This window comes from Papilio polytes, unplaced genomic scaffold, assembly GCF_000836215.1.
Source record: "Papilio polytes unplaced genomic scaffold, Ppol_1.0 DF821956.1, whole genome shotgun sequence".
Lineage (NCBI taxonomy): Eukaryota > Metazoa > Arthropoda > Insecta > Lepidoptera > Papilionidae > Papilio > Papilio polytes.
The window spans coordinates 3,076,032-3,097,299 of NW_013527248.1; the positions used below are offsets into that span (position 1 = coordinate 3,076,032).

Sequence of the window (21,268 nt, forward strand, 5' to 3'; positions counted from 1 at the left end):
TACTGAAAACGTGCGGAAAGTCTCTGCTTTGAAAACAAAATAAATACCTCTTTGAATTTACTCTGCATACATTCTCTTTAGAACAATAGAATATTCATTTTAATCTGCATTCTATTGTACCATTTTTAAAGGTTTCCTATGTATTTAAAACATTTTAAATATGGAGAAATAAAAATACTATATGTTTTCAACTTATAATTTTTGACTAGTGTAAATTACTGATGTCCTAAAAGTAAAACCCACTTAACGTCCTATTTGTTTAGCGACTATTCTTTATGAGAAAATACATATTTGGAGTAACACATTTTTTCTATAGTATCAACAACAGGAAAAAGGAATTGTGCCCCTGGGCGTTACGTAATTAGAGAGTAAGAAAACATGGAAAAAGGTCGTTTAATTATAAATTTAAGGTAATGTACGAAAAATACAGATAATTTAAGTTATGCTGTTTAACTTTCTTATAGTGGCTTTTGTTGTTTTTGTTTCATATTTAAACAATCATACTATATGCATTATACTATACTATGCTATACTATAACTACTATCTTACTAATATTATAAATGTGACAGTTTAAATGGATGGATGTTTGTGAGAGTTTGTAGCCTAAACGGCTGTACGGATCTCGATGAAATTTGGCATAGATGTAGAGGATAGTCTGGAAAAACACATACTTTTGTGTTTTTTAATTCCACACGGACGGAATCGCGGGCCAAAGCTCGTGATAATGTTAATGTGTAAGTTTAGATGGATGGATGGATGGATGCTTGTTAGAGTTTGTTGCTTAAACTGCTGAACGGATCTCGATGAAATTTGGCATAGATGTAGAGGATAGTCTGGAAGAACACATGGGCTACTTAATTTTGTGTTTTTTTTAATTCCACGAGGATGTAGTTGCTGGCGAAAGCTAGTTGTCATTAATTATATTATGTATTACATCACAAAATTATAAAAATGGAGTAGGTACTTAAAAAATCACATTAAAAGTAGCGCGTTTTACTTTGAGATTATCCCTAATTAATGAAACAACATTAAAAACGTTACGCAATTTACGTTTATGTTTTTAACGCTTTTTAAGAGGAAACATCTTTAGCATTTCAATGAAAAACCTTGAGCGTCGCTTTCACGTGCGTCCTTGGAAGATCCTTAGATCGAAGGACTCGAAAATAGATACCATTTAAAAGTACAGAATTCGTAATATTCCTATATGAATGTTTAAACCCCTATATCGTAATACAATAAAGATAAATTGCAGTACGCAGTCGGGGATGCAACAAGAGCATTATGATTTCAAAATGGCGGCGAGCGCAGCTGTCTCAGCCTGGATGGTTGCTGGGCAACGCCCTGGGCGTTGGGGGAGCACGCGTACCAAGGAAACTCGCAAGTAATATTTATCTCAATTTTGTAGTCAAACAGCACACATCACGTTTCCAAACTACATAGTATTTGAGATTTTTTGATTTATGTTTTAAGCAATTGATTTATTATAGTCAATTATTGCAATACTTTATAGAAGGGTAAACATAGATTTTAACAATGCTAGTGTACACACAAGCGAAGTAAAATCGTGGATATCCACTTTCAAAATTTTCATACATCAACATGTAACAAACCTCATTCTCACTTTTTTCTTGAAATACGAATGAAAGTGAAAAACGCGTGAGTGCTTGTGGTAGGATATTAATTTCCCGTTCCCGGCACGCGCTGTCTGTTGCCTAAGAGACGATGTGACCTTATACCTACCTCCTACTTACTTCAGTAGACTAAGGGTGTCTATCCATCGTAGCTTCAATAGAAAATCTGAACAGTAAATCAATGTCAAACCCTCTTTGTTCATTGCTTCAACGTTGACCTATATAATTGATCTCTTAACTGTGTGAAATGTTTAAGTAAAAGTCTACAAAGCTTTACTCAGTTGTAGACACGAATTAATTTATACTGTTTGATATGACTGTGTTCGAAATCATTTGAATGCGTGACTAGAACCAGCAATTTGAACAAAATAGTAACCAAAATTGACAATATAGTTCTACGCCACACTTCGAATCCGGACATCAAGTACATGAATGCGTTTGTGAGCCCCAGCAGAATAACAATCAGGTGAATTGTTTGCCGTCCACAATAATTTGAATTGAATTTGGATAAAAAATATGTTTCCATAATCCTAACCTATTTGGTTTGTAAATTATCCGATTTAGAACACGTAGGCGTAAGATACACAGGTCATTGATTTTATACTGTCTAAGCTAGTCTGGGTTATAAAAACTACTTATACTTTGAACAGAAGATAAAGAATTAACTAGTTATCGCCCTCGACTTCGTCCGCGTGGTATTAAAAATAACGAAAGTGTCTATGTGTTCTTCCAAACTATCCTCTACATCTGTACCAAATTTCATCGAAATCCGTTTAGGTGTTAAGACTACAAAAATCCATCTAAACTTTCACATTTATAATATTAGTATGATTAGTGTGATTTGTATCGGTAATATTCCACGCGTTAATAATTATAAATATCAATATTGATGTTAATAATAATTTTAAACATTTCCAGTGTTTACCGTTGTTCATATTAACATTGTTTTGAAAGTAACATGTGTTGTGAGATAGCGTTGTTGATACATAAACGTTGTAAAGGATGTTATAGCGGGGTTAAATATACACCGCACTTACAATGTAAGCCGGGACGTTTTGAGTGCAGCATGCAGCGCCGCTGTTATGCGTGCTTGTACTCTACGTAGTTATGTTTAGCTGGGTTGCCACATCTATCGCTGAAATATCCCTAACTTTGAGATTAGGGATTTTTATTTGTAACCCTATTGTTATGCAGTGTAGTACGTATGTTAAAAATGTTTATATGCCTTATAAGGATGACAATTTTTTTAAAACCTCGTTAGATGTAATTATTTTTGACAATAAAGGCAAATCTTATTATAATTTTCACTTTGTGATCTGCGAACATATACCTACATCACTATAAAAGGATTTAATGAATAGATATTCCTTTTCCTCAATTTGTGTTTTTAAGGTTATCTACCGAACAACCCGAACTTTTCGCTACCTGGTATGTAATGAAGATGTTTTAAAAGTAACTGATTTCTATGTTATTTTACAAATAGGAAATAAACCTTATTTGAGGAGTTACTCCTAAAAAATCAGGTAAATTTAGGGTTGGCAACGCCATGTAACATGTTTGTTTTACGACGGCCATTTTGGTTGGGGGGCGAGAGGGGCGCCGGCCGGGGACGCTCGATGCAGCGCCGACTGCACGTTCCTCCACCTCGCCTCCACATTACACGTTGATATCAAGTTTAGATTGGACGAGGTTAAAGTTGTATTGCTATGAGCTTTGGAACTTTAATACAATGTTGTACATGTAAAAACATTAATATTAATGTGTTTTACTCTCATATGATCAAATAGATGTCTAATAGTGAACTAAATGTCATAAGGATCACTGAGGATTATTGCTTCATCTTCCAGTGTTCATCGATGGGTTGATTCCATTACCTTAAGATAAAAAAGCGTATAATATGTCTATGTCACCCACCCTTCAGTGTAAGTTCCGTTAAAATAAACCCAGGGTCTCGGATACGGCTTGCGGACAGACAGACAGACAAAAATTTTTTATCGCCTTTTCGTTATCAGCAACGCAAATACATCATCTTCCCGAAATCTTTCTTTTGATATCACAAACAGACACTTCAATTTTATTATATGTATGTGTAGATAGAAAAATCTACCTTAAAGGACATTTGTAACTGGATGACCATTTCTTATCAATTAAGAATGTAAATAACCAAAATCTCAGAACAAAAAGCCAGACTGACTGTCTTTTATTAATAGTATATTATACTAATTGAAGATCACTAATCGAATAATGCTTCTCTTCACTCTTTATATCTGTAGGCGTATACTTACCCTCGTAAAATATAACGCTGTTCAATTTATAGGAAGTTGGCATCTATTATTGGATATGAGATGTAAATCTTCGATACCTGTTATGAGACGGGGAGTATTGCAACAGCATGTATTATGCATATCGTCGTCGGCGCCGCGCCTCATTATAATGCAGAAACAAAGTGGCAGAACGTTTAGGCAGTGACCAACGACCCGCGTTTTGTGTCCTTTCCGAGTTCAGGCCACCTTTCGGTAGCCTCAAATTGAAATACAGATCTTATGCTATCGTAAGATATTTTTTCTGCATGAAAATTAATTCTATAGACAATTGATTCCTCTTGTGTTATATTGCTTTAGACATTCGAAGGATATGTTTGTGTCTTTTGGAGAATTCAAAATATCTCATGAAATAATTTAGCGCTGCAATTACTAGAAACAGGTTTAGTGATTTTTTTGTTAATAGCTAGCTACTCTGCTTGGTTTATAATGACAAGATAAGGTCAAAACTATTAAGCCTACCTTTTGTCATCAATATCATCACCAGCTCACTATACTTCCCCACTGAGGGGCTCGGAATCTACCCTAACAAGGGGTGACTAGACCATTGTCATCGCTCATCATCAACACCTATTAAAACACACAGATAAGCAGATTATACGAGTAACAGTGTTTTAGTAGATTATAACGGTGTTTTAATACATTTAAACAATGAAAGAGAAGCAGAAACACACCGGTGTGAGCTTATTGTTCTCGGATGTCATATTTAACACGACTTGTATAACAGCATAGCATATTATTAATTTAATTCTTTCACTGACTATTTTACTACTATTGTACAAAGTAAAATATTATTACAACAAATTAGTTACTGTGTTTTTTCCTTCGACCCAAACATACATCGGTAGTAAGTCCTCTAACCAAAATGGGCTCAAAGGTCAACCACTCAAAATCAATACCGCCGTACATGTACATGATCACTTTTACATTTATTAATGTTACAAAAACAAATACCCGCAAATTTTAGTGTTCGCCACTATTTCTATGAGGAATAAAGAAGAAGAGAAAGTGGATCTGTGGGAGGAAATATCATTTTTCAGTGCGTCACCTTTGTCGATTAAAGGTAGACAACGCATTTGCAAATTATATACATTAGTGGCTTCGCTATTTACATGCTAGTGTGTCATCTTAAGATACTAAAAAAGTATAAGTAGAAAATACTTTTTCGATAATCTCAGATTTCCCCTTGGCTTATTACTTATAAGTAAATGAAATGAGATTTACTGAATAAAGTTAAATATTCCGTTTCAATGAAATACACGTGTGCCCGTAGCTCGGCCGCCGCCCGCCGCCCACCGCCCTGAGACGGAGATCATTTCAAACGGTAAACAATTTGCCTTTAACTATTTGCTTGTGGAACGTCGACTTTGATATTAGAGCCCTTTGTTATTTAATTCGATGTCTTCATAGAATATAAATGGATGACAAAATTATATCCAATAACGTTAATAATGTAAATAAGTCAACGGGAATTTTAATGCTTGATGGAAACAATATTAGCTTGCGTGTATCGCAGTTTGTATCAGGAATGGATAATTGAAATGAGAACAGCTTTCGCACAGCACGAAACATTCGCACAAAACATATTAAAATATAGTACTTAATTTATTCTCTCTCCTAAACAAATGTGTGTCACGACAATCTCGAGCACCATCGAAAAATCAGTCTGGAACAGCTTTATAAATTATAATATCTCAATTATAATAAACAAATAAAGCCGTATGTATAGCATATTGCCAAAATCGTATCAAATTAAAATACGTAATCTATGTCTATATCTGTGAGAGTTACGTCGAATGGGGAGAAATATTTTTCAGGGGAGACCTAATAAATATGACTACGCACATGAGTGTACAATCGCCTTCTTTCGAGATGCGATCTTAAAAGTGACACTTTTGAGCGTAAAAGTTTAACAACAGTGTTATTTCACACTGTACAATAGCTAAAAGGAATCCATAGTTCTTTTTTATATAAATAAACTAGAAGCTTTGTTCGTAAAAAGGCATTTTTTCTGTAAATGGAACATCGTGACCGAAGGCGACTGTACAGAAAGATGTAGAATACGTCGAGTTGTATGACCGTATTGAAAATTCTAGTTGAACATACCACAGATTACGTTCGCTTGTACAAATAAAGAAACGTAGTAGATTTACAAGTATACGATAAAACTGTGGCGCAGTTACTACAAATACTTGCATTTTTCTTGCGTAGTTGATTGTAGAACAGGCCTTGTGGATAACAAGATGCCTGGTGCAGTTATCGCGGGCGCATTCGCACCGCTAATACATTTGTATGCTAATCAAAATACACACAGCGGTCATGTGTGCGTGCAGTTGAAACAAAACAACGTATATGTGTTACGCGTTATTGCTGTGTGCTATTTGTACATATGTGTGTTAATTATAATTTAATATCAACTCATATGAATAATCACCAAAGAGATTTTTTAATTTGTAGTTTTTGCATCAGTTCATTGATCATCAAGGCATTATTGCTGTTGAGTAAAAAAATAATGCTGTATTTCTATTGATTCAAATAAACAAATAAGTATCTGTTTATCTATGCTCTTCAATAGTAATACTTTATTTGCTATTTATGCTTATATTCTCTATTTAATGGTAAAGATAAGCATTTGTACATATCGAAGATACACCACTAAATTGATAAACGAATTGGATTTCTTTTATTCAACTAAAAAGTGCCTTGTTTTTTATCACACGAACAGAACACTATCGATTCTTACGAATAAACCATTTTTTGTGTAATCCACACGTGCCGTTTTTAATGTCTATTATCGTGAAAATCGCGTATGAAATCACAATTACAACGCAAGCATACGTCATTGATTTTATGGTGCTACCAGTTACCTTCGTAGTTACGTAGCTTATCGCTTGAGATTGGGCGCATGAATTAATTCTGATACGACCTTGTGCTTATCATGTACTACTTGCGTATTGTGCTTACGATCGCTGTTAAATACAGTTATGTGGCGATTTGTTTGCTTTTTACTTAGCGACTTGTGACGTCACTAAACATGTCTGTGGAGAATCGTAGCATTTGTTTAAATAATCAGTCTTTTGTATGATTATATTTCTTGTTTTATAAAATTTTAATTACAGTTTTTTACAGATTTTACTGAAAACATTAGGAACTACTTATTAAATTGATATATTAATTCCGTTCCGATATTGAATTCCGCGTGGACATAATAATAGGGGATAGCTAGTTTATCATAATTACTAAAGTCACAACCTAGCTATACATAACTAATATCGATGTTATTGAAGTTTGATTCTTTTATATTTATAATTTAAATAAAAATAAATGAACTCTTGACTTTAAAAAATTATGTGTACTTTGTAAAGGGTATCCGTGTGTACTTAACAAAGTTAGTTAAAAGTTTGTACTTTAAATAGGCCTACGGCAGTTAGGATCGATAGGAGGTAAGTATCCTTTTTGTTATGTTATTGTAAAAACAGCTGTAATGTAAAGAGTAGACTTTATTGAATGTATTCGGATATGAAGAAACAGTGGTATAATTACACATATTGTTATCTCTGTTTTTTTCAAAGACTATGTAAGGGATGACAACATGCGTGTAAAAATGTAGTACAACTATCACGACGGTCGAAATCTATAATTCCGTGTAGTATGTTTTATATGTTACCAGTACATTTTATATCTTCGTTCGATTAAGAAGTTGTCAGCTGAAATTAGAAATGTGCATTAGCGTGTACCGTTTGATATTTATTGTATGTGTATCAGTATGACTTTCGTCACCTGTCATATAGTGCGGTAAACTTATCTGGCCTGTTGAGAGGCGCTGATATCTCCGTTAATTCTATTAGAAAACATATACCAACCAAAGACAGTCCGCCATGATTCTTTATTGTGACAGTTTTGAAAAGGGGTGCTAATAATTATGATAGTTTTACTAAAGCTCACCGGGTCAAATAACTTAATGCTTAAGAAGGGTAAAGATATGACGGCTGATAGAAATGTGTAGAAGCGCAGTAAATACACTGCTGACTGTCAGTAAGGGATAAGGGTAAGTTGATGATGACCGGGTCAAATAACTTTGTTTGATTATAAACATTTAAATGGTGTGGTGTTAGTTATAAACATCGACAAGTTGGCGTCCATCCATCAGGCAATGTGTATATGTAGTGCTGGCAATTCAGCGGAAAGATGATCCACTATGAACTTTGACTTGATATAAATTACTAAATTACTATTTATGGACTTGTTTGCAGTTATTTATTAATTTAAAACTTTATAGTGAATATACATAAACATAAAGAAGAAATTGATGTTAAATGAATAATGTGAAACAAAAAGTATTGCCTATTTTTTGGAAATGTGGTTAAATAAGATGGTAACACCGATTACTATGAAATAACTAAATAAATAGCTACTGTTAGGTAACAAGGTTAGGTAACCTAGTATGTGATTTTACAATTAAATCATTTAAAATGTAGACTTGTGAAAACATTTCTATGTGCCTACAAATTAAAACTTCATTGGTTGTTTTAAACGAAGACAATAAAAATCAAACTTTAGTCCAAAGTCGAAGGTCTTTGGCTTAATTAAAGAAAAAAAAACAACCTTGGGAATGTTAAAGTTAGCGATAATCTACGTTATTGTCTACTTTGTTTTTTTTTTACACAAAACGACTTATTAAAAACCGGTGTATAATTGAATTACAACTAGACATAACTTTAGTTATTAGCAATTTTTGGTTCAACTCATTTGAAGTTTTCCCGCCAGTGTTTTGTCTTTCTATATTTCAACGAGCTGCCAGCAAACTTCGTTAGCGCGGATTTTAAAATAAAAGTCATCTATCACATTCCCGCGTGAATCTACGTTCTACCAGCTATCTTTCAGTGAAAATCTCGTCCAAATCAGTCCACCCGTTCCAGAGATAGCGGTCCGGTCGCTACTTTGACAGCACGGAATTAAAAAATAAGTAGCCTATTATATGCTCGACAATGTCAGCAACCCTTCTGTGAAAGATGTGTATAAATTACCCAAAATGCAAAATCGACTGCTTAGATATCTCGAACTTCTTTCTACAAATATTATTCTAGATTTATACAAATTTCATACTTACTCGTAACTCAAAGACTATAAGATTACAAATGTAATCGACCTAGGTCAGTACACAACTAATATAGTATGCGTAATGCTATTAAAGGAAAACCTCGGCCGTGGTCAATGCGGTTATTGAAAGACGGCTGTACATAGATTGTAATTGTATGCCGAGTTGTATTAACTATTAATAAAAAATATTTATTCGTCTATTGGTAAAAAGCTTTTACCAACTGGCATTATGATAAACTCAATGGTTAGTGGTTACTATATGAAATGGCCTCTGTACAAGTCCTTTAGTAGGTTTAAAACTACAATAAAGAACTGTTTATTTAACTACTAACTGTTGCTGGCAACTACACCCGCGTAAAATGAAAAAATAATAAAAATGTTACTTACAAATAAATTACCTTTCTATTTAATTGTGAAGGAATTTTTGAAATCGGCCAGTAGTTTTTACGTGAATCGAATACATACAAAAATCTAAAAAATACAATTTTTTCTTATTTACAATATTAGTATAGATTCACGTTTCTGATAGTAAAAATCTAGTAAAATGCGAGTAACTATTTATCTGTGGCAAAAAAAATGTTCACGTAACTTTTTAGGAAGTTTCTGGAAACCATGTAACTAACTAAACTTTAATTTGCTTTTAAGAATTTTGTTCTTTTATATTATGTTGATATCCTATAAAACTGATAATTTGCTGACGTCACGCATAAATAAACAATCAACGTTTGTAACCAGTGCGTATAAACGAGTATCATTTATAATAAAAACTGGTTTAATAACCACATAGCTCACAGCGTGATCGCAAAATAACAACATAATTGTTCCAACATATCTGTGAGAAAATATTTGATTGTTATTCTCTAGGTTATTTTTGTGACAACACGGAAGTTAACTCAACGCATTTTTATTCTTTTTGACCTTTTAACTTTATTAATGATACCAAAATATCAACCTCGTAACGATACATCTTAGCTGCATAATCAATTCTTATTGGAGAAGTGATTTTGAAACCTCTAGCTATCTCTGTCTTTATTACTCTTGTCGTGTAAGTCTTATCTTTCTTCTCTCTCATGTAACGTTTGTATTCTTAAAATTCTTTCTAGAGTCGTCGATATAAGATTCGAATTTTAAGATTTCACATCAGTATTCTTATTGTTTGTTCTGATTCCTAAAAAATAGGTTAAAATTGAACCTATAAATGGGTAGGTGTTTCTTGTAATGAATTGGAAAGTGGCGTATATCTCGAATCGTGAATTGTTCATGCAAACATTATTCGATTTGACTGTCTGACCAGTCGGCGTCCGTTGTTAAGAAGTGTTTACATTACCTCATTTATTTAAATGTTGTCTACTTTTTTGTAGACAGAAAAATCTAACTGGACTTTAAACCTTTGTAGACAGAAGAATCACGCAAGCGCTAAATGGCAAATAATTTCTTTGCGTATCGTAGGCGCTGTAGTGACCATCAGTCTCAAATACGTTTTCAGGGAATTCTGTGGCTTTATGATGCGGAATATTCCTTTATTGCTTTACTTTCGATTGCTGAAACAATAGTCGACAAATAAATAAATACAATGACTTTATGGACACTGTGAGAAATGAGATTAGTGAAAATGAAGCGAACTCAGTTTTCTACTAGCCGACATAAATGGAAATTAAGTTTATCCGAGTCTTAGTGCACATATTGGCATAAAAAAGGTACTAAGTAGATTGAGTCTTTGTGTTGTTATGTAGAATTAATCGAATATACTTTAGCTAAGTAGGTATATTAGGTTTCACGTCAATGCAATAAAATTTAACAGCGGTCAACGATTATGCGCTTGCACACGTGTGCGAAGTGACTGCGCCAAAACATAAGGATGCGAAACGTAACACTCTTTATCGATATTTTACAAAAAGTTGTTTTTTTACAAGCCAGTTAATCACGATTTGTTGATTTTAATAAAAGTTGAGTTGATACCATGTTTTTTTTTTGTTTTATTTTCATTTTTCTCCTGATCTCATAACCTATTATGATCCATGCTGGAGGTTGTTTTCTATTTAAAATTATATTATGATATCAAGAATAACAAAGATTTTTTATGTAATAATAAAATGTCAACAATTTCATTTTTACGTGCATTGTTATGTAAAAAATGCACTCAATGCAACTTTAAATATTATTTTCATAAAGTGTTGTGTAGATGCGTATCGATAAATGTCGACACTTATGGACATCTCTAGTGTTTGACGGCGTCTATTTTGCGAACGAGATTGTTTTAGCTTGTCATGACGCAAGATTGAATCGAAGCTGCCGGAGTATTTTGTATGATGTGCAAATATGTATTACATTTCAACATTATAGATATCCTTTAGGTTGTTCCATGATTACGTAAAAAAAAGTCGGATTTTTCTCTCCATTTACGTAATCTTAACCCTTGGAGCGCGCGCACAGCTTTGACTAAACTGTCGCACAACTGTTTAGTCGAACCTTGATTCCTATGAGCGCATATAAACGCACACTACTTCATTTTTAATTGTAAAACTAAACAATTGATTTCGCTACAAACAAATCGATAATTACACAACAGTTGTGCGATAGTTTAGTCAAAGGTATACGCCCGCGCTTATTGATTTTTTATTTTATTTCTTTTCAAAACTTCAAACCTAATGAAGGGCCTAAATTAATCCCAATCGTCTCCAATATCTTGGATGTAAGAAATACGATATTTTGCAGGCGCACCGATACTCGTAGCGGATGTTGAAGAATCATTTGTCGATATTAATTAGGTATTACTTACGTTCCGTTGCCATAAGATCTTAGAGTTAAATTGTATCGCATTAAACCACTGTTAATATTTAACTTTGTAGAGTAATCGACCATGCTATTAGAAATGGGACACATGAACACATCCAGTGGTGAGAAGTAAAAATTATTTTTTATTTTATTTCAAACAATGCTTATCCAAAATATTCTATTTTTTTAAAGGAACTATCTATACTATTATAATAAAGCGTAAACACACACTTCTTTGTTGCCTAAGACGTCAGCAATTACCGCATAATTTCGAATAATTCTTTTTTTACTAAAAAGTCCTACACTCACGTCACGCTTTAGGCTATATACTTTCACGCCATTAAACTTAGGGGGTAAATATGTTAGATAAAAACTAATGTGGAAAGAGACCATTAGTTGCTGCCAACATCAAGGAAGCAAAGTTGCTATGGTCTGTCATCGTCATGTCATTTTGACATTTACATTTGATAATTTGAAATTGAAACATGTGAACAATAAAATAAATTTTTCAAAATTCTATGCGGATGAAGGCGCACGGGAACAGCTAGTTGACAATAATTATATATCTATGGAGCTCTAGACATTTCAGCTCAGTATTTTTAATTTATTTAATTATTTGTTTTCCAAATCTCGATTGTCCTGGGAGGGGCGGGTGGCTCTTCCTATCCCCCTGGCATCACCATTAGAACACGAGTATGTCGTGCTGCTTAGTGGAAAACGGCATAAAGGTTAAGTTACTTGAACGGTACTAAAATCTCGAAGTCCACAAAGTTGTTTAGGCTAAGCTCTTTCCGTGCCTCGGTAATCCCAGAAACGAGTAGTATTTCTTTATTGTTTTGTCTGCCTTACCCATACAATGTGTCATTGAATACCGGTATTAAAGATTCAAATTCCAATCAAGTTAGTCTACTTTGTGACTAATTACGGCTGGGTGAAGTAACAAATGTCACCTTAGGTAAAAATAGTCACCCCTTACTTAGGGGACTTACACCCCTCAGTGGGGAAATATAGCGAGTTGGTGATTATGGATAAATGGCTAAATTTTTTAATACCACTAGCATTCGCCCGGGACTCCATCAGCGTGAAATAATAAAGATAATACATAAAAAAAAAACAAAAATAAGTAGCCTATGTTCTTCCAAACTATCCTTTACATAATCATATTACTTTGAGATCCGTTCATTAGTTTAGGATGCAAACTCTAACAAAAATCCATTTATCTAAACTTTTGCATTTATAACTAATATTAGTAAGGTCACTAATGGTTTTACAGAAATAACGTTTAACGCATCAAGTATTTTAAAGCAGTGATAAGGTTTCCGCACAGCTGAGCCGCGTAGCAACGGCTTGTAAAGGATTCAAATGCCAATACTTTAGTTAATTAAGGAAGTAATATGCAAATTAAATTCATTATCTTGTTTACGCAAAAAGTCGTATAAGTAAAATGATTTAAAACTTGCTAAAATTTACTTAAATTTATAGTTACTAATACTTAGTCTGAGGCACAGTAATCCTTAACTAGAAAAGACGCTGAGCTTTTTATTGGGAACCTTCGAGAAAGAATACAACGGTATGGTAATGTAATAATGATCGTAGGTAACAGCGTAGTTAGTAAACTGATTTTATCTAATGCTTTATTGTAGTTTGTCTAATAATTTAGAACATTTCAGTTTTAAGATAGGAACAAACTATTTAGCACAAGATACAACTTAAATCCGCTGCATTAATTACCTTGGAGGCCATTTAAAGTAGGTTAATAGTTCTGGCTAGAAAATGTCATGATTCAATTAAACAAATTACTCTCTAAATACATCTGTTGTCTGTTTCAATGTGTTTATTAGAGCGCCAGTTGGCTCCTGTAACTGGCGAATAATAACATTGAATATCTATTTAATTTATCAAACGCACTTTATTAAAAACTAATTAAAAAGTAAGAAAGAGGTTGCAAAAAAGCAAACAACCGTTAATCTATCAAATCAAGTCTAATAACCGTAATTTGTAGTACTTGTATAAAAAAAACAGTTTGATATTTTAACAGTATGCCTAGTAAGATTATCAACGGGCTAAGTCCACAAACGCTAGGTAACATAAATATTCTAGATTTTCTTATTGGTGTGCGTGAAGTCGCATTTGGCGGGTTAACAAGTATGTGGCCAGTCTCTTCCTCATCGCTGTTACTATGTTTGTTGTGGATATGTAAACATCGCATTACATTTTAACGTTTGCAATCTATGCAAATAGGATTTACTGAAATACGTGCCAGTTGTAACACATACGTGGATTTTAAATAAAAAGAAAATTCCAACGAAGTGCGCATAAAATGTATATAGTGAAAGAACGGGCATGCCCTTTACACCATAAAAAGAATGTTGCATGAAAGCGGTGATTTGCCATTACGGACAAAGAATCGAATTTGCTCCTAATGCACCTAATATTTTGTATTAAAGTAGTCGACAAAATAATGAGTGTCCAATCTGATATAGTCATCAGCGTCAGCTAAGTACTGATGCTAAAGTAGAAGCACACCAAAATCAATGTAATTCTATCTCGTACTAGTATTATACAATTCCGTCGTATTACATCGACAGCACTAAAATCAGAACATGCACGACTCACATGTCTGCGTTAAAATGTATCACCGTTGTTGATCTGAACGCGCACTTGCTCGGCTATTTCCGGCCCCCGTCGGCTTGCGACAGCCGCCGCGCCGCCCTACCTCAACCCGCCATGTAATTTGGTGGTCTCGAATAAAGCGTGTCATTGACCCCCCAATGTAAACCACGGTTACGACCGACCGTGAACAAAACTCACTTCACAATTACGTGCCGTTTTATCATCACTATTCATGTCCGACAATACTGTCATAGATGTGGCGAGCGTATTTTTAGAATGGCATTTGACAGCTCTGCTTGTTACTCTTTGGTGACGAAATAATATATACTTTCTTTTTCACGGGTATGTATGTATTTATTTATAGTAGGGAGTATCGGTTTTATTCCCAGAAATTGTATATAGAGGTACATTCACACTTTTCCAGCTTCAAATAAGCTATTAAGGGCCTAGTCATCGTATTTGCGGAGCATACGTTGCAAAATTGTGCCGACGTAAAAAAAAATATTTGTGACCAAATCGTAATCGTAAAATTACAGGACCTTTTGACGTACAAGAAGATTAAGTAATAAGTAATCTTTAAATATTATAAATGCGAAAGTTTATATGGATGAATAGAAGTTTGTTAGAGTTTGTAGCCTAAACGGCTGAACGGATTTTGATGAAATTTGGCATACATGTAAAGGAGAGCCTAGAAGAACGCATAGGCTACTCATTATTGTTTTTTTTTATTTTCTTGCGGACGGAGTCGCGGGCGAAAGCTAGTTAGTTTATAAATGAAAAAGTAAAACTAAGAGGTAAATCATAATTTTGACTGGTTGTATTAAATGTTTTAATTACACTTAAATTTTAATGAATACTAGATCTATTCATTAATCCGCAGTTGGCATTTGTTTATTAAATTGTATACAATACCTAGTACATAATGAATTATACCAATAGCCCTGTTATTCCGATAAATAACTCATCAATAAGTTTAAAAATAGATAGCAGAATATAGATTGATGTATGCTAACGATTGCGTTGCCAATCAAATGATATTACAGTCCCACGCCGATCGGAAGGGCCATTGTGGATAGCTTGGCAGGAATCTGTTTACGCTTGCCGTCGTTCTAATTTTAGAATTCTTTGAAAAGAAATTTATAAAAAGGTAAAATTTGCTCTTTTTACACATAATGCTTTGTGAGGCAATATCTAATCCTTTTGTAGGAAATGAGAAACGGCACAACATAACCAAATGTTTTCATAACTTCAAGTACAATCGACAATTTTTAATTGCGAAAGTTGCGAACATTTATGCATAAAAGTGCCATTTTTTAAAGAACGCGTCTTAGTTCCGTCGAATAATTTTAATTGGGTTATTAGTTACGCCATGGTCCTCCTACTTCATGATTTTTCGTAGTGTGTATGATTATTGATGAGCCCAAAATATTATGTAGTGTTATTTATGGTAAGAGACATTTTAAATAGAAGTAGAATTCTCGACCTGTGCGCTGGTAGCACTAAAACCAGTACTGCGACTATCTAAGCATTTACATGATTATTAAAGTAATTATAATTCCATCTCTGTAATTACAGTTCAAAGAAATAAAACATAATAAAAGGAAAACGTTTATTTTAATTAAAAAAACAACAATCTATTCATAAGGTTTAACACGCGTGGCTTAACATTTGTAAAGTATAACAAAAACTAAAAAAAAAAGATAATATGCTATTTCTTGTCTTCTTTGGAGAAGATGCCCATTTTTAATATAACACTAGCCAAATTATAAAAAAACACGCATTATAGAAAAACACACGCACAGCAACGTGCCGTCCATTTACGTCTTTCTTATAACAAATATTGTGTTCTTTGAACAGTTTGTACCGGCAATGGGTAGGCGCCCAACTTGATCAGTCGAGGCTTCTGTGATTCTCAGTTAGAAACTGAACCCGTATTTATTGACAGGGCAATGCTTAGGTGTGTGTGCTCGTGAGCCGCTCGCCCCGCAGATGGGGCAACAGAACGACCGCAGTATCGGACACACCACGCGCCCCCTTCTGTCTTTGATTGTGTGACTTCTATACCACGCTATTGATTCACCATTGTTCTTACAAAATACACATTCCTGTTAACAAAAACGCGATTGAAACATAAAATGTTATTCATTACTTGTATACTTTGATTTCGGTATTAGAGGAAGTTAAAAGTGGTCAAGAAATTTAGAAGCATAGGTTATCGTGGTACGGACATGTAACGAGAGGATGGAAATATAAACCAGAAAGTGTTAAGATTGAATGTGGATGGCTACAAAGGTAAGGAAGACCGAAGAAAGTGTGTATGGATTGTGTGAAAGAGGACATGCTTAAGAAGAGAGTAGATTTAGATATGGTAGCCGATAGAAATGTATGGAAGAGCAGCACTTACTGTTCCCACCTTCCGTAGGGACAAGTTGATGACGACATAAAGATTTGACTTAAAGCCAAGATGACTTACATAATTATTATTACGCTAGACCACACACTTTTTATTTGCAAGCTGTGCTACTCTGATAGGTCACGGAATCGGTGCATACTTTTCTCATAAAAATAAAATCAGTGGCGGAAGCCCGGAAGTTGCCCAAGGCTAGACTTTCTTGTGAAAAATGTTTCAGGCATTGCTTTATGAACAAACACGACAAAAAATGGTCAATTTCCAGAGACTGGATGTAGTGTATAGTTGTACTCACACCGGGTGAGTTGCGGGGCGGCAGCCGCTTCAGATGGTTGGCGTAAAGGATGAGCAGCGCACACTGCTGCGGCGTTATGCTCAGCCGCGCGCTCTGCTGCAGCGCCGCTAAGTACTCCGCGAAGCCAAGCCTCTCCTCCCAGTCGCTCGCATTCGCTTCTGGAACTTACAACTAATAAAATTATATTGTGTTGTTCAACTGAAATGTGGTTAGCTATGACCTATCTTTAAAGTAAGACAGGGTAACTGGTTCTCAGAATGTATGAGTGAAAGACGTTACTAGGGTGTGTAAGTCAACGACAAATTGTGTACTCCGCCCGTTTGTAATTTGCCCCAGGAAAACCTAAATATTTAGCAAATCATACTAATATTACAAATGCGAAAGTTTAGATGGATGGTTGGATGTTTGTTACGAGTTTGTAGCCTAAACAATTGAATGGATTTCAATGAAATTTGGTATAGATGTAGAGGATAGTCTGGAAGAACATCTATGCTACTCACTATTATTTTTTTAATCCCATGCGGACGGAGTCGCGAGCGTAAGCTAGTGACATAAAATTCATTCAATATATGAAACATCATTACCTTTTGTAGAGGTGAAACGAAAAATTTTGCAACCCAAAAACGACAATTTTATATTAAGTAATAAATGTTTTGCTTAAAAGCAATTGATAATTACTATGTTAATTCGCCTGTTTAATTTGCTAATGTATGTTAATTTTATATTCCTTCACACTTTAGATTTATGAAGAAACCTTGGAGATTATAGACTTTAGACGTATTCTTAAATATCTACTAATAAAAATACCAATTAGCTTAACATTTTCAAGGATATGAAGCGGTCTAATACTATAATGTGAAATATAAAAACTGACAAAGATACAAATTTTACTGCCTTACTAAATTTTCATGAAGTTTGTCGCCTAAACTGTTGAACCGATGTCGATGAAATTTGGTAATAAAAATGTAGAGGATGGTCTGGACGAACACATAGGCTACTTAATTTGTTTTATTGATTACACACGGACGGAGTCACTGCCAAAAACTAGTACTCTATAATTTAAGCTGGAATTAAACAAGAACCAACTTAGTAGAACCAAATCTATTTAGCAATCTTAGGAGAATGCAAGCAACGCCCGCGGGCTTGTCCTTCACCCATAAGACCTGTATTATTTTAAGAAATAAATTACACATTGTCAGTTTGTAAATAAAATGTAGTTAATCTGTTCTATGATTTACACACCAATGACCGATGATATAGTAATCATATGATAAGTGTGTTAGATTGCTCGAAGTTGCAAAATGGCTACGAATGCCCTTGTAAGTACTTTTTAGCTATAAAAAAACCTGCACCTTCAGTTTGAAGTTTTATTTGTGACTAAGTTTCGCTCGCGACACCGTCTGCGTGGAATAAATAAAACAAAAGTGTATAGCATTTGTGTTCTTCCAGACTATCCTCTACATCTTTGCCAATTTTCATCGAGATCCGTTCAGCCGTTTAGGCTACAAACTCTAACAAACATCCATCCCTCCATCCATACGTTCATCCAAACTTTTGCATTTATAATATTAGTATGACAAGACAACTAATATTATTATTAGGGTACTTTTGAAATTTAATCCTTACACGGACCCTTCTCTAGTTTATCCTTTTAGTAATTTTTCTCTAATATTATAAAGGGGAACATTTTTTCTATTTACTGAATATTCTTTTGGTATGAGCGAGCTATATTATCACATAAAGTAATTTTAATTATGACTAGATTTGGACTAACTCCGCGCCGACAAAGTTACGAACAAAAGCTATTTGGAAATTCAAATAAAAATCTGGAGAATAATCATATAACGATAATACTGATATTATAAATGCGAAAGTTTAGATGGATGTATGGATGTTTGTTTAAGTTTGTAGCCTAAACGGCTGAACGGATTTCAATTAAATTTGGCATATATATAGGGGATAGTCTGGAAGAACACAGGTTACTTTTTATCCCGGGAATAGTTACGGTTCTCGTGGGATTCAATAATTTAGTTTTTTAATGTTTACTTGATAATTCTGCAACGGTTAAACATATATTATTGAAATTTGGCACAGATATAAAAAGTCTGGAGTATACATGGGATAAGGTTCATCCCAAAGAAATGTCGCGGGCAACATCTAGTATAAGGAGAATAGTTAGGTTATAACTATTTTCCTTAATTTTGTATACCTAATTTAAAATTATTTAAGTAACCCTAAAGGAAATAAGGAAAGTAACGATGTTATAAATTAATGTGTAATAACCGTTAGAAAACATAGTAATGTTCCAGCAAAAAACCCTTTACCTGGGGTTATTATACGTCTATAAATAGCTACATCGGGCGCGGGGTTCGAAGACTTAAAAAAGCGAATAAAAAGTTTCGAACATTAATTGAAAAAACTTTTTTGTAAAGTCACGTGGCCATTCAATGAAGTCTGGTTGGCAACTTGCGAAATAATTGAATGGTAATTTTTTTTATCAAGTAAATGTAATGTCGTGAACTAAAAAGCCTATAAAATTATTTTATGCATTTTATGCAAAACTAATTTTCTATATTATTCTGTAGTAAACATTAGTGTAATAAAAAATAATTATTAATAAATTGTGTTCATCACCAACCAATTCTGAACATAGAAAGGTTATAATTTGAAAATAAAGTTAACTTTAGTGAAATTACTGATCATTTACGATGAAGAGAAATATTAATTTAATACGTTTACATGCGTATATCTCTTGCATTGACAAATTTCTGCACGATATTTGATCTTAAGTGGGAAATTAATTAAATTCTTTAACTGTGAATACCTTGTTCTTCATCCTGTTCAGGAAAAGGATCACCGTAGCTATAGTCGTTGACGACGCGTGCTTCTATAATCGCCGGATCCATCTTCAAAACTGTCACTGCATCTAAATAAATAAGTTCTAATTATTTTATCTAAGTCTAGTTTCCAAGTATAATTCCAGTTTTCTTTCTTTAGACTTCTAAAAAGAACAAAATCTTCCAATCGTCTGAATGTATTGTCATCGACATGTCTTTTACTTTAGGATTGTATTATCTGTGCTTTTACCGTTTCCTGAGTGGTACTAAATGTGTCGAAATCGGTAACTATGGTTGCGAAAACTTTTATAAAGTTTATACGTTCTTATAGTTTAACTTTTTATGCCAGTCTTATTCGTTCATTGAAGAGTTCATGTACCGTTCTACAAAAAAGTTCACCAGACAAGTCTACATCCGCCATTCTTAAAGGTAACAATGTTGTTAAAAAAGCTTAGAAACAATTCTTAGAATTGGTATACAAACCATTCGCTGTGCCACTTGTAACCGTGATAGAAAATAAATCTATTTAAAAAAAAGTACAAAAACGTACCAGGTTCATAATCTGTACTTTTTAATTGTTTTTCGTTATCTACGCTTTGAAGATTTACAGCTTCCTGTAACAAATACATTTATGAGGGACATGTTTATGACAAATTTACGTGTGTACTTCAACTTACCTCATTTATTTCTATTTCCTCATTTCTACTTAAATCTAAAGTAGTGACGTCTACTTCGGTATCTAATTTATTCAAGTTGTTCATCTTTATGTATGCAAAACTAATTCACGATCGCTCCGTACTTTATATTGGTATCAAATGATGACCTTCCGTACGGCATCACAAATTTTCACAAGGTAACAAAAAAATATACCCACATTAATAAATAAATTGATGGTTAGAAGTTCAAAACTTTTTACTAACTTTCAAGGTCGCTAGTACAGATTAAAAAAATGTAATTTTATTGCCGTCGTAAATATTTAATAAGGCAAATTGAGTAAGTAAAACATCTTGCCTTATGTTTTTCACAAGATCTTTAGACTTAAATTTTGGTCCTATTTTTAATCAAATTTGATTATTTTTTTATTAACATTAGATATACCGATAACTAATGTTTTAATATATAGAAAAATTCTCCAGGTCATACTTGTTTAAAATTATCATTGCAAATTACATACAATTATGTTACTAGTGACATCTAGTACGATTACATTATACAACTACGTTTTTAACAGCACGAACACTATGAAAACTTGAAGTAGTACTGCTACTTGCTCCTAGATGGCGCT

The 21,268-nt window shown here is 33.7% G+C and overlaps 1 protein-coding gene across 1 annotated transcript; it reads right to left on the minus strand.

Annotated features, from left to right (window-relative positions):
• Window positions 1–16,038: 16,038 nt before the first annotated feature.
• LOC106107586 (nanos homolog 3-like) lies at window positions 16,039–20,824 on the minus strand. The gene is made up of 5 exons (XM_013288470.1): window positions 20,661–20,824; window positions 20,534–20,597; window positions 19,971–20,072; window positions 17,147–17,310; window positions 16,039–16,546 (listed from the first exon to the last, which is right to left on the minus strand). Exons 1-5 carry the CDS (start codon window positions 20,742–20,744, stop codon window positions 16,358–16,360), a joined length of 603 nt encoding a protein of 200 aa, XP_013143924.1. The 5' UTR covers window positions 20,745–20,824; the 3' UTR covers window positions 16,039–16,357.
• Between the last annotated feature and the right edge of the window lie 444 nt (window positions 20,825–21,268).

What these genes read in the sequence shown, in the direction of transcription:
- LOC106107586 (XM_013288470.1), bottom strand. Translation starts at nt 20,744, where the DNA reads ATGAACAACTTGAATAAATTAGATACCGAAGTAGACGTCACTACTTTA. An exon ending in AGGAAATAGAAATAAATGAG is followed by an intron (nt 20,598 to 20,660) that starts GTAAGTTGAAGT and finishes TATTTGTTACAG; the next exon opens with GAAGCTGTAAATCTTCAAAG. An exon ending in TGAACAGGATGAAGAACAAG is followed by an intron (nt 17,311 to 19,970) that starts GTATTCACAGTT and finishes ATTAGTTGTAAG; the next exon opens with TTCCAGAAGCGAATGCGAGC.